Raw genomic sequence first — 14401 nt, 5'->3', positions numbered from 1 at the left:
CCCGTCGTACATAGGCTCACCAACCAGCTGCCCCCAAATACGTCACCCATGGGGGTTCCTCGCTCAAATACCCCGACTAACATGGCGGAACGCACACGATTCCAAATATTGATTCCCTCTCGGGATTTAACCGCGACTCGAATCCTTCGAAAAACCTTTCGTTTCCTCCACCTTCAAATTTTCGTAAGACGAGAACAATAAATTTGAAAAGTTGTTTATTAAATCGACGAAATGTTTGTTCTTGTTGATCGATAACAACGTTTGAATTTTCAAATGCTGGAAGTTTCTTTTCTTTCTTTCTTTTTTTTTTTTTTTTTTCGTTCAAATAACTCGAGCAAATATCACACCTTTTGTGCTTTTATCGGGAAAATGAAAAAGCTGGATAATTTTTATATATTTTTTTCATGCTCTAGAGCAAAAATCTTGGATAGGGTCTGTTCTCAATTCCATCCTGTATCCACTTTGGATGAAATTAGTCACGGTTGTTGCCACGCATCGAGCCACTCGGATATTATTTTTTTCTCTCTTTGTGAGCGCTCGTGACGAATCGAAGCGGAAATTAATACAACACTGGAAATAAATTGCATTCGATCCCTCTTAATGTTTCTTGCTTAATTTTATCGTAGATATTGGGAGGAAACTTATACTTCCCGATGCAAAGAATTCCAATATCAAAAAAAATATTTAAAATCTATAACGCATATATCATCGGTCAAAGGAATAACATCTTTATTATCCCCATTTATTGCGTATAATTCACGATTATTATTCGTATCGTCAAAAGATTGCCTACAATATTTTTAAAATATTTAATATAAACGCTTATCGAAGATTCGTAGGAAATTACTTTTACGAAAAATTATTACGCGAAAGGTGAAAAAACGAAATATTCTGCGAAATTCGATAAAAGTATTCATCGAACGATAATTTGATACTCGTTTAAAAATTAAAAATTGTCCGGTCGTAACGATCGCGTAATTTTTAATCGATCGACATTTTTATTTATTCGGATAAGAGAAGAGAAAACGGCACACGCCTGTAACGAAATGCGCGCACACGCATGGCGGATTCGGCCATACTTTCACGCATCTTTCCCCCTTGAGATTTCCGTCGTCCACGCACGAGTACGCACTATGCACCGCCCGCGCACGTGGCAGATGTTCCATTTTATGTATACTCACGCATGCGTTTTCTACCTCGTTTCCCCACCATTCGCCAATTCTACTTCCATCCTTGCCCGATCTACCGATCGAACATTCCCCTCTCCTCGCTTCTTCCCGTACGATTTACAATTGTATCGTGAATCGCAATTCCACGATATATACGTACGATATACTATTCGACAAAATCTTTTATCTCGTTTACCGATCAAAATAAATATAACAGGAAAGAAGAGTTCGAGTCGAGTCTCTAATTTCTAGATTTTATCGTATCGGCTCCGTTCGATATTCTTAACATTAACAAAAATCTACTTCCGATTCTACTCTACCCTATTCGACGAATTATCTATTAAAATCATAGATAACTCTTTATCGCGCGTATCCATATCGCGTATATACATATCGAACGCGAGCAGAGAAGGTTATACAGAGTGGGGAAGGGGAGGAGGGGAGGAGAGAAACATCGCGTCGATCGAAAGGGAAAGGTTTTAGGAGCGGCGCGCCCAAAAGCGTTCGCGGCGAGACAATGCTATGATAATTTATTCCTCGGATATAAACTTTTTTTACGAGATAGATCCACATCGTGTAATCCATCATGCTTCGTCAAATTGGTTACAAGTACTTACTTTGTACTTTGTTGACGGTATCGTGCGAAACACCTTCTTCTTCTTCTTCTTTTTTTTTTTTTTTTTTACTCTTTTTCTACTCTTTCACTCACGTTCGACCCTTCGTCGTTCCTTTTCACGAAACCGAAGTGGGTAAAGCAAGGCAACACGCCGAGGATCGCGGCTCGCGTGAATTCGCGCCCGTATAACCCTCGCGAGACTCGATTACGTGTTGCGAATAAATTTACATGTAATCTCGACACATCCTTTCGAATGTAACTCAGCGCGCAACCATATCGTTTTGCAATTTTTTCATCGGTCAAGATATTACGGCGTCCGACCGAAGCTTCCGAGTGCACTGAACTTTTTACCGTGCATAATATATAATACCCGCGGTTTAATGAATTATTTGTCCATTGATCAGATAAGGAGCGGGTTTCGTTCTTGGGGGTAAGTCCGTTGCGTGTTTTTCTTTTTTTTTTTTTTTCCTTTCGAACCACCACCAGATTTTCTTACTTCACTACTCGTTCACCGAGTGCAATGCTTTGAATTTTGTTTGCAATTGTGATCGTACCGAGTTGAGCGATAAACATATTTTTTTTTTTTCTTTTTCTCTTAAAGGTCCGTATCTCGGTTGGGAACCGCTCGTTATTCTCTATTTTCTCTTAGTGAATCTTAAAGAATAGCGGCGCCCAAGGAATTTGTGCTTTCTTTTGTCGAGCGACTCATTAATCACACAATGCCGTGCGTCGAGTCGATCGATCGACGACCAGATAGCCGCGTAATGAGCTCCGGTGCTCTTGTTAGTCTGCCTCCATGCTTTGTAAAACGAACTTATTATCGCGGAATCGAATTAATTTACTACGTCGACGGTGTCCCAACGCAACAAACTCTAAAATTTCGGTAAAAACATCGATTTTCCTCCTTTGGAAACAGTGAAACGAAGAAAAATAATAATTTCGTGGATATCGTTCGAAAAGAATAATTCGAAACGTATATATCTCCTATAACCGCGTGTTGTTCTCGTTGAAATACGTTTGGATACGTTTTTTGTTCTTAAAAGATCCATCCACAGGTTTCAACGCGCGAAAAGAAAAATATAAGATGAATTAATACTTAATAGAAAAATGTTTGCACGATATTTTTTTTTTTTTTAGAAGAAAAAGGATGGAAGAAAAAGGGAAGAAGCGGAGGAAGATACGCGGACATTTAAAAAAGGTTTTAACGAGCGAACCTTCGTCAAGCGTCGATACGAAACAGGACGTAGAGTGGATCGCTAGGCGCACTCTCTGCTCGCCGCGACGCAAAGTAATTAAATGCAGAGAGAAGAGAGGAAAGCCGAGGCGAGCGCGAAGGGCTGCTCGGGATGGTGGGGCACGGGAAGGTAAGGGAGGGAAGAAGGCAGCGAGGGCGTTCCTGTAGCCACTCCCCGACCCACACTGCCTCTTTCTCCATCTCCTGTTCATCTTCCAACCGAGCCGCGCGCGCCTCGGTCTTCTTTACTCACCGTTTCTCTCCCTTTTCCTCCACTTCTTCCTATCAAAAGTGTCTCGATAAATTATTTTCACCTCGTGGGCCCGACTTTGCCCTCGTGCATTCGATGCATCGTTTTTTCTTTCTTTTTTTCTCTTCTTTCCATAAAATATCACGCGAAATTTGTCTCATCTTGTCGGAGCGATGATATTTCTTCTTTCTGTTTTTTTTTTTTTTTTTTTTTTTTTAATAAAAATTGCTAACCGAATTATCGATCGACGAACAGGTTACACAGGTTAATGGACGCGTTTATGGCGCTCGATTAGATTCGCGAAAGGTGCGGCCAGATTGCGAATCGCAGCTTTGATTCGACACGCTTCGTATAAAAGGAACTATGCGAATTAAACGCATAGGTATAACGTATGATATCGGTATTGGAAAGTGTAGGATATTCGAACACGATGTTTTTTCATTAATAAATATCGATATATGAAAATCAAGCGTTTCGAATCGGCGCGTGTACGTTTATTTATCTTCTTTTTCCTCTCTTTTTCTTTCCTTCGTTGGAAAAACAATTTTAATCGATTCGTAAAATTGTATCACGCGAAACGTATAATTTATAATAACGTTCGATTCTGAATTTATGCATTTAAAATTCACGCGCAAATACGTATTACTTATTTTATCGAATATACGTGGCTCTCCCAGATCATAAAATCAATTTGCACTTACCGGTCTCGAGATCAATGGTGTAAGGAAGGCCTGCCCATGGATTATCTTGCGCTTCGTCGTACGTATCCTTTGTATCCTTCTGGAAATATCGAAATATCATGGAACCTACTCGTTAAAAAAGTATATCCTATCGAACATTTAATTGATAGAAGTTACATTAAGGGGGAAAAAAAAAAAAAAGAAAGAAAACTTAGATATATCTTTATACCAGCGACTTCTTTCTCCGTCGAACCGACAATTTTCCCGTCGTGTCTTAAAAAACTGAGTCGTTTTTTAAGGGGAAAGAATAAGGATGGGATTCATCGGTCACGGATGAAGTCATTTTCGAATTTAGAGAGCGTCATGGTCGACGACATGGAATGTTCGAAACGTGGCCGTTTCGTCGTGATAATGAAAGAAGCGAGAAGGACGGCTCGTAACAATGGTCGAATTCAGTGGGATGAGATCCGAGAGCGTCAAGGTCGAGGATCATAGAGACGTCATAATCAAGAATCTAACGGCAACGTGAAAAAGAAGCGAAGGGTGCTCGTATAGCCGAGACCATATAGATTGGCCATGCCCGCGTTATATACGGGCTGCAGTGAAATGAGTTTAATGAAAATAGCATTGTACTCGATCATTAATCATACCGACTCTCCGATAGTGGTTATCCAACCATTCCCTTTTCTCTCTCTTCTCCCTTTCCCGGACAACGCTCTTCATCCCCTTCTATCATCGTTGCTTCAGTCTCTTTTTCGTTCGGTGTGATGTATCGTCCATGTTGAGAGCTGCGTTATATACGAAGATCCGGGGTTATGAATACCAACTTCGATCGATTCTCTCTCTCTCTCTCTCTCTCATCCTTCGATCGAACAACTCCCGCGAGAACAGAAGCTCGAACCACGCGTCCTATCCCCGTTCTCTTCTCCTTCTAAATTTCCCAAATTTCTTCCCGTTCTTCCCGATCGAGAATCCGCATAGATGATACGTATTCGTGAATTCGAAATCAATGGGCGACCACAGCGACACCATCGTGTGCTATGCGGATTATTGCCAGTCACGTGGTATATTCTATCACAATAATTCGCGATCCTGGCACCTTTCATCCTCATTCTACTATATTTCAAAACCGATAACTTTAGACACGATTCGTTCGATCATTCGAATACGTCCATTATACAAAAAATAGAATTTGTTGTCGAGCCATTATCGTTCAGAAAGGGAGAAGGAAAGAAAGAAAAAAGTAAATGATAGGCGTGCAATTTTACAAGTTTGGAAGCAAGTATCGAAATACGATGGGTACAACGGACGGAGCGCCATTTTATCCCTAAATTTGAGCGGACAGAAACAAGGAGGGAAGAGAGAAGGAGGGGTAAACCCACTTCGGTTCGCTAGGCGCGTTTTCAATTTCCAGGGCCATCAATACGTCCCTCGGAATCCCCCCGCCGCGCTGCTCCAATCTCTTTGCCCTTCTCCCTCCCCTCTCCTTTCATCCTGCTTCCCCTATCTTTTTTTCTCGCTCGCGTCCCGCGACCAACCGGCTTTCTTCTGCTTCTCACCCTAACAACTCTTCCTTCCTCAACGTGCTTTATCGATGCCGCCACCGCCCCCTGCCTCCGGGGATGCTGTAACTACATCTATCATTTCGACCAACCCTCCAAACGATTGCGCCGACCAACCGAACGCTATGTATCCGTTTCGATCTTTCTCCACGAATACATTTTCCCCGCCATTCCCGCCCCCAAAATGAAACGAGAATCTTATAGCATCGCGATTATTTTATCTCAACCTGCGCACAGGATCGAGAAAGATTCTTAGTTTCTTAGTTGAAGCGCGACAAATCTTTCGTCACCGTTGCGAGCGTTTAAAATCTAAAAGGGAAAATTCGGATCGATTAATTATTCGCGGTAAGTCAAGTCAATTCGTTCGGTTGAATTCGCGATGCGTTATTAAACGCGGATTGATTTTCGATCGAATCGAGACAAATGAACATGGAAGATGGTTACATATTATTATTATTATTTCAATCGACGCGAAAAAACGGAAGGGATCCGATTATTGGGCGGAAAGAAAGAGGGATTCAATCGGATTTTTTTAAACAATTCCAAGACGAAAGGTGGAGACAATCTTTGACGAACGAGAAACGAGACGAGAGAATGGAATCCTTTCCCCCCCCCCCCCTCTCCTTTCGTTCGCGAACCATTCTTTGGATCGATGTGTTCGATTTCGATCGGGATCGAGGATATTCCCCGTATTATTGAACCCTCGAAGACGGCGGTGCGCCTTCACAAAGGTGGAACCCGTAGGAACAATACGGAGAAAGAAGCCGAAAGATAGGGATGCGAGAAAGGAATCGAAAAGAAGAGAGGAGAGGAGAGGAGAGAGGAGAGAGGAGGAGATGAGAAGAGAAAGAACGTCGAGAAGTCTGATGGGTTACCCGCCCAGAACGTCGTGCAACGTCATTGTCGGTGACCATAGTATGGATGAGCTCTCGTTCGTTCGAATCTCTGGTGGATACTTAAACGCTGTTCGCGTTCATCGACTGAAACGCGGGTCGGACGAAGGAAATCGACGGATGGAAAAAATTGTACGGTACGGTATATAGAATAGAAAGTGAATTAAATCGGCCGATCGGGAACGCAGACGGACACACGATTTTAGTTTCTTCTAAGAAAATTATCGCATCGTTGAACAAAATACAAAGGAATCGTGATTAAATGAAATTCATCGAACCGAACTACGCCTGTCAATGTATAATCGTTGTACACAACGATTCATCTTCGATGTTAATCATTTCATTTGCCATTTTACACGATTCTTTATATAACCGAGTAGTTGCAAACTCGCGTACGAATTTTGCGCACGATGTCTCGATTATATATTGTTGCTGCGTCGAATAAAATATAAATTATAAAGGGAAGAGACGAAACGATAGAAACGAAGAATGAGATAGAAGATGAAAAGATGGTTTGGCTTCGTTCCTTCTATCTTATCTAATCTCTTTGCTGTATCTACCGAGCACGGCTTCCATGGATTTACAGGATTATAACTTATATACTTTTTTTCGGATCTACGTTTGATCGATTGACCAGGATGGAGCGCGTGGGTGCAGAGATTCGAACAAGGATTTGAAAAAGATCCGTACGAAGAAGGAAACGCTGCGTTAGATGCGTTTTTTTTTCCTCGACGGAAATAAAATTGCGGAAAATTTTGAAAATCGCATTCGATAGACTCGAAGGATAAATAAGCGAGTATTTATTTTCTAGATTAGGATCGAATCGATTTTTATACGAAGACGAAAAAACGAGTGGAAAGATTGTAAGGAGATAGCCACCCCGAGTGTCGAATTCTTGTGTTGGTCCAACGAGTGGCGTCACTTTTGTTTGATGCCTCACCGGTCGACTTCACGACCGATCGATACCGATCTATCGACACGGATCGCTTACCTCTCGTCCTCGTCCAGTATTAATACGATCGAATCTTAATCTTTTTGATTTTTTTCCTCCTTGTTTCCGATCCGCGACCAAAACTTTCCATCATCGAGATCTGATCTATTTCCTCCCGATCGGCAAACATTTAACTTCGAAAATCGAAACTTTGAATATAATAAAGAAAGGAAAAGAGACGAAAAATATTGGACGTCGAAACGCTCCATCCATTGGAAGAGGAATGTAAGGTGTAATACGAATTTGAATGACACGTGAGAAAGGAAAATGTGAAAGTAAGTATTTGTACGAAACTCGATAAACAATAAGTCATTAGTCGTTAATTGCGGTCTGTAAAGGACGGGAGAAAGCGACGCAGATTGATTCGCGAAGTCGTTGCGAAAGATCGATTTGTTCGATTAAAAAGAAAAAGGAAAAAAAAAAAAAAAAAGTTGGTAATTACAAATATTTACAAACCTCTTCGTTGCTTCCATTGATCGCCTCTAAAGCTTTCAATTTTTCGATCTCGTCGTCGGTTCCCTTTTCGATCGCAGACACCTTCTTCGTCGTCGTAGTCGTCGGTTCCACCAAAGTGAATCCCAAATCCACGTCTTGCTTCCAAAGCACTTCGATTAAATCCATATCCTGAAACAATACGTTAAAACGATTAAGATTAAGGGAATTTCTTCTTTGAAAATTTATATCTCTTCGATTGAAAACGAATTCATCGAATTCTTCTTCTTAATTTTTATTTTCGACTCGATTTCTTCTCCAAAGGAATCCTCATTTCCCCACGTCTCAAGTTTTAATTCCTTTTCAGTTTCGTAAGTCAATAACGAGTTGTTCGAAATCAAAATGATTCATTTTCGTTGCGGCCAAGATGTCCCTCGCAGGGAGTCCCATCGACGAGTGTGTACAAAAGTGCATGATTAATGATGGCCGAGTATCGATGATGCATCTCGAAACGGATGAGATCGGAAGGAGAAGAAAGAAGCTGGGAAAAAGGACGAATCGCATGACGGGGCACAATTGGCAGGACAGCTGGTCCGTAGCTTTTAATTGAGCCAATTTCGCCGAGTTCGTATTCAACCTCGTTAACTAATCTACAGATTTTCTTCGCTAATTTAAAACTTGGCCGTTATTACGCTCGATGCAAGAAGTAGAGGAGTACGCCGTCGACTATATGTATACCTACCGTTAATTAGATTTCGCGATTAATTCGATTCTCTTATCTTATTAAATTCGAGTATTATCTTTCGAGATACGTTGTTGATATTCCGACAAACGGTCAAACACGTTAATTCCATCCATGGTTTGCCATATCGATCGCATTTTCTAGATAATAATATATATCGCGTATATCATATCATACGTGCGCGATGTATAATTTCATTGGAAATTGGATAGAGACGAATCGAACGGTTGACGAATCGACGGCGATGAAAAATAATCGAATGGGATAATCATTAATCTTTGAAACGTGGGTAATCGGGTAAATTTTAACACGATTTGGCGTGGCGCGGATCGTAACTCGAGGACTACGTTTGTTGCGCACGATCCGGTGGATCGAAAATTACTCGACCGAGCGCGTGTAATTCGATGGGGCGAAGGAACGGAGGAAAGAAATGGAGGACGCGATGAAAAAGAGAGGCAGCGTGGGTGTGCATACGATGTCGGCCATGTTGGAGAAACACAGCGGGATATCCGCCGCGCCCACAATCCTCGACTCGATCGACGTTCGAGTTCGTCTCGCGCATTTCACCTGCCACCACTGCGCGCCAATCGCATTTACCTACGCCTTTAATTTTTCATTCCATTATTCCATCGTCCCTACAAACCTCCCTCTCTCCTTCTCTTTCGTTATCATTCCGCCAGATTAATAATAAAATTGCTCGCATGCAATAATAAGCCGATGATTTCGTAGCCGGTCGTCGGATCAAAGGTTGTAAATATGTATCGAAAATGCGATATAGAAAGGAAGAACAAGATCTTGGTATCGAGATCTTCGGGTCTTCTATCTTAATTAGTTATCTTGAAAAATATTTTCCCGCTCGATTGTTTCTTCGTCTCGGAATAACAGGTGTAACGATCTCGCCGCTCTTAAATCGATCTGTCTCTTCCGAAAGGAAAAGACTTTGCTTCTGCGGGACACGAGCCGATGACTGTACGTTTTATAACTTACTGCATCGAATGTCGATCATACAACACCGTGATAATGTAATTACTCTCCCCATTGTCGCCGATGACAACGAGTATAGGCCAATCTTCTCGAATAATCAAACGCTTCTTCGCGGAAACGGATGAGTTATCGACAGTATATATAGTATCAATTACGTTCCTCGGTGAATTTTACCACGTTTGATCGATCAGTCTTTTTAAATTCTTCGTACGATTCTCTATAAATAACTTACGATATCGCGTAATGATATTTTCGATACAAAAAAAAAATATAGATCAGAATAGTTTTAGCAAAGTTTTCTAGGAAATTTTTTCTTTTTTTCTTTTTTTTTTTTTAAAGGAAAAACGCGTTTAAATATTTTTTAATTATTGTTCATTTTTTAAAACGTTAAATCTATTAAATTGAAAGCGAAACGTTATTACGTTATTACGTTATAATTAATATTGTAAAATTGCATTATAACAAGGAGTATAAATAAAAATAAATTTATCGTTGATATTGATATTTACTCGAAATCTTATCTATTTACGTGATTAATAAAGAAATGATAATTAATCGTTTTATCCATAACAACTTATTTGATCTTAGAAATTAAAGATATCGAATTGTAAGATATCGAGTCCATCGAATCAATTTTGTTTAAAACAATAATAATCTCATAATCTTTGTGAAATTGTTACAAGATCGATACTTTTGAATTCATTAAATTTGGATAAAAATAAAAGTAAAAATTTTTATATCGCCACAAAAAATTAATACCCGTCAACGTTTTGCTATTGTTGGAAGAGACGTCGTTATATATCGTAGAAAGAACGTTCGAACGTTACGTGTTTTACGTGATGTAAGTACGTAAATAAGCATTATAAACCTCATGGTGATTTCCTTTCCTATAAAACCGCCACCGTCAAAACGTGACATTGCGATTCCTCTCCTTCTATTTTCACGCGTACTTTTCTCGTTCCGCTTTGCAATTTGCCACTACAATTTGTTTCATACTACAATCGTTATTTCAATATTTCCATTTCCAACTCGTCCTTCGATTTAATAATTTTTATCGTAATTTTGTTTTATCGCGTCCATTTAATACGATTCAAATATTACGATATTTGATCAAAATGAAACAATTGCGTACGATTCCGCAAGCGGAATTAAAGACAACACGATAAAAGATAACGTAACGTATCGATAAGTGTAAAACAGTACATATATACATTCGTATCTGATAGCAAAATCGTAATTTCGTGTAATAATACTCGAAAATTACATGTTCGCGTACTTTTTTTTTTTCTTATATTTCTCGAGTATTTATATATTGTTATACAGGAGAAAAAAAAAAAATAATTTCTCTATCGCGTTACGAAAGGAAACGTTGAAATTGTAAAGGAAATACCGGTACAAGATGAATTACATTGAACTCGAATAGCGGGGGTAGCGAGTTGGAAAAGTGGGCTTGCCGGTAATAAGTAATCTTTACAAATTTATCGGTAATCTCGTTATGGCGTAACGCCACCTCTGCCTATCTTTCGACGCTTGTTGTGCATCGGATCTTAAAAAGAAGGACGCACTTCTTCGGTGAACCTGTCAAGACGTACCTGGCTTTGAACGATAAATAGGCCTAATGGTAGTTCTACCGTTAGGTTGACCAGGTATTATCCTCGATTTTCACGCCACCCTTTCGTTTCTATTTCCAAAAATATCCACGGACAGGCAGGTTACACTCTTCCACTTTTGCCGTAAATAAAAATAATCATCTACCACTTCAACTCAAGTTATTATTTTTATTCGAGAATCAAATGCGTTCAATTTATAAAGAATCGTAATAGCCAGTTGTTTTCTTTAGTATAAAATCCGCGGTATTTCCAGATATTTATCTTTATAAATAATGTATTAGAACAAAATTGCAGATAAAGCGTGAATAGTTTGTACGTAGCGTAAGTGCGATGGTGCCGTTAAATTTCCATTGCTAAACATATATGGTTAGTACAGTTTGATACAACGAAAACTCTCACATGCATATTTATTAGAGGAATAATAATAATAAATGTGCGAAACTCAATCAGATTAAAGACGCGCGAAACGAACAGTAAAGCGAACAAGTAAGGTAAATGAAAAAATCCTAGCCAAGGATCTTTCTGCACTGGTTGTGAAGTAACGACTTGGCCGTGAATAAAAGGAAGGAACCGTGGCAAATGATGTTTCCGCAAATCTTGCCTGCCGTTCATAAATTACTTATTGTCGGTATCCGCGTAGTTAGAAATAGCAGCTTTGGACATTTTGCGGTAGACCGAGATAGACAGTGACCGCTAATGGGTCCCATGGGTCACGCCTACTTATCTTCTCGCTTCTTTCCAGCACAGGCTTCCTCCTCGATCCTTTCAATGGAACGGATACTTACTACTGTTCGCGCATTCGTGAAAAGTAATAATTAGAATATAAAGGAGCGAGAATAAAGGCAAAAGATCGAAATTATTGGTCAACAGAGAATTTCGAGAATCGAAGCGAAACGTATCGATGGAGCGTAGCAGAGAGAGAGAGAGAGATCTAATCGATCGTTGTTCGAGAGGACATTTTGTTGAGAAAAAAAAAAAAAAAAAAAAAAGAAAAACGATTGTCCCGTTAAACGATCGAATCGCTACAAGGTTGATTAAAAAAATTGAGCAACTTTCTAAAGGCCGAACGCGGGTTGCAAAGAGAGAGCGCGAGAGAGGAGAGATTCAAAAGCATAAAGCATTAATTTCCTGGTTTTAATTAATGCGTCGTGCACGCAGCCGTACAGTAATGGCGGCTGAACCGTCCTACCAAGAGGGGATAAAGGAGGGGGAAGAGGGAGGCGCGGCTAAAAGGGGAATTTGATTAATGATCCTGCAGGATCTGGGACGCGAGGAGGAGGGAGAGAGAGGAAGCGTATCCTAGGGGACGCCTGTCTTGCCACAGAGCACCGATCACTACCAGAACATACCTCCTCCTCTCTACTCTACCCAACGCATTTTTCACACTTTTTCAATATACATTTTTGCGTTCGATATTTTCGAAAAATAGTTTCCACCATTTATTTTTGCCCCCTGAAAAGCGAACGACGACGCGACAATTTCTAAGATAAAAATTCATTCTAGATTTATCTATCCAAAGTTAATCCAAAATGGATGATGGAAATCCGTAAAGTTTTTCTAAATATTTTCCCTGTTCAACGATAAATTAATGATAAAACATCGAAATTTTTATATATTTGTAGTCGCCTTTACGTAAAAAACTAATTAAAACGTTATAGGATAGGATCGGGGAAATTAGGCTTTTAAGAAATTCGCGCAATTCGTTTCATCGATGAATCATTTTGCGAATGAAGAAAAAGAAAAAGAGGATCGGGCGGTGGAAAGATGGTCGATCGGAGAAGAAAAATAGTTTGGTTATCGACACGACGGGAGAAGAAGGCCAGCCCCCTATCTCGTGGCCCATCGACGTATCATCGATGTAATTCGTATAATGTATCCACGCAACTGGGACTGGGAGAAAGGGAGAGGAGGGAGGAAATAGGAGAGGGCGATGCGTACTTATACTCGTATCGAAGGGCGGTGCGTGTACAAAGGGAACGGCAACGACGCCGTCACGAAACGTTCACTCCAGACAGATAGGGGCGTCCCTATCTTTCTCTCTTCCTCTTTTTCCAACCTTTGATACGCCACTACGTATCCGAGGTGTACCGCCAAGCCCATGTATTATGTATTCTCGTTTCGCTTTTTCATTCGTACATCGAGCGAAGTAAATGCACGTTGTCGTAGGTGAAACAAGAAACGATTGACGATAATTTGAAAGAAAGAAAGAAAGAAATGCAACCATCTCTGAATATGAAAAAAATCTATAAATTTATTATCAATCGATAGCATTATCATTTGCTATTATCGTATGTGTTTCTTCAAGAACGCTTCGAACTTGTCATATTAATGTCTGAAAATTTAAAGTTTATCTTATCTATGTATATGACCATTTGAATTTAATTATACCATAGATATATATATATAAATTCAATCGATTTGAAATATTTATCGAGCAACGCGAAAATTGTGGAAAGTTGGATCGAATTTTTAATATAAAAAACAATCAATTAGATCCTAAGTGCGAATATATTTTAAAACTGATTACATAATTATACGAAATTATATATATCTTATAATTAATAATACGGGAGAAAGGTAAGATTTCCCGAAAAGAAAATATATTTCTAAATGTTATCTAAAAATATTTATATGCATGTTTATATATATATATATGTTAGTTGTCATGCGATTAATAATACCAAACGAATAATTTACAATTGTGTTGTACGTAATGATGAATAAAAGAAATTCTTTTTTTTTTTTTTTTTTTTACGATAAGAATTCGAATGATAAATACGAATATGCGGTATAAAATAGACACGATTTAATATACATGATGTAACAAACTTGTTTTCTTTTCTATATTTAAGTATTTAAACTTACGATATTTTTGTTTTCACACATTATTTTACCCCCTTCTTTAATGATCATCGACAATTAACGTCTTACCGTATACAGCGCTTCCGCGAGAACTCGTAAAAATGTCGTTTTTTGATCAAATCGACGAAACAAAATCCATAGATCCAGTGTGATTTTTTCCGAGATTATCGCGCGATCGATTCGAAGCTTGTAATTACGCGCGGAAGAAAACCGGTCTTGCGATTTCACGACGGACGCGTTCGCTTCGTTATGGCCGCCATTAGTGCAAATACCATTCCGAACTGTCAGACTAGCCCAACTAATCACTCCGTGTCCCCCCTCGAACAATATACTTTCGAAAGCGTTAATTATTTGTACCGACTCGATGCACGCTTTT

At 39.5% G+C, this 14401-nt stretch overlaps 1 protein-coding gene across 5 annotated transcripts in view; it reads right to left on the bottom strand.

Moving 5' to 3' along the window:
• Positions 1-14401, bottom strand: part of cnc (NFE2 like bZIP transcription factor cap-n-collar) — a 75566-nt gene that overhangs the window by 40376 nt on the left and 20789 nt on the right. For all 5 annotated transcript variants that reach the window (XM_003695484.4, XM_086911763.1, XM_012489137.3 and 2 more), the window contains exons 2-3: positions 7852-8019; positions 3971-4049 (exon numbers count right to left, since the gene is read on the bottom strand). In XM_003695484.4, coding sequence (XP_003695532.1) covers positions 3971-4049; positions 7852-8019 — 247 coding nt within the window. The remainder of the gene's footprint in view (positions 1-3970; positions 4050-7851; positions 8020-14401) is intronic.

The sequence above is a fragment of the Apis florea genome, unplaced genomic scaffold (genome assembly GCF_048593485.1).
Source record: "Apis florea isolate Af1SG1 unplaced genomic scaffold, ASM4859348v1 contig_3367_pilon, whole genome shotgun sequence".
NCBI classification, from domain to species: domain Eukaryota; kingdom Metazoa; phylum Arthropoda; class Insecta; order Hymenoptera; family Apidae; genus Apis; species Apis florea.
Note: the sequence above shows the minus strand (reverse complement) of the source record. Positions and strands in the feature narration are given on the sequence as shown.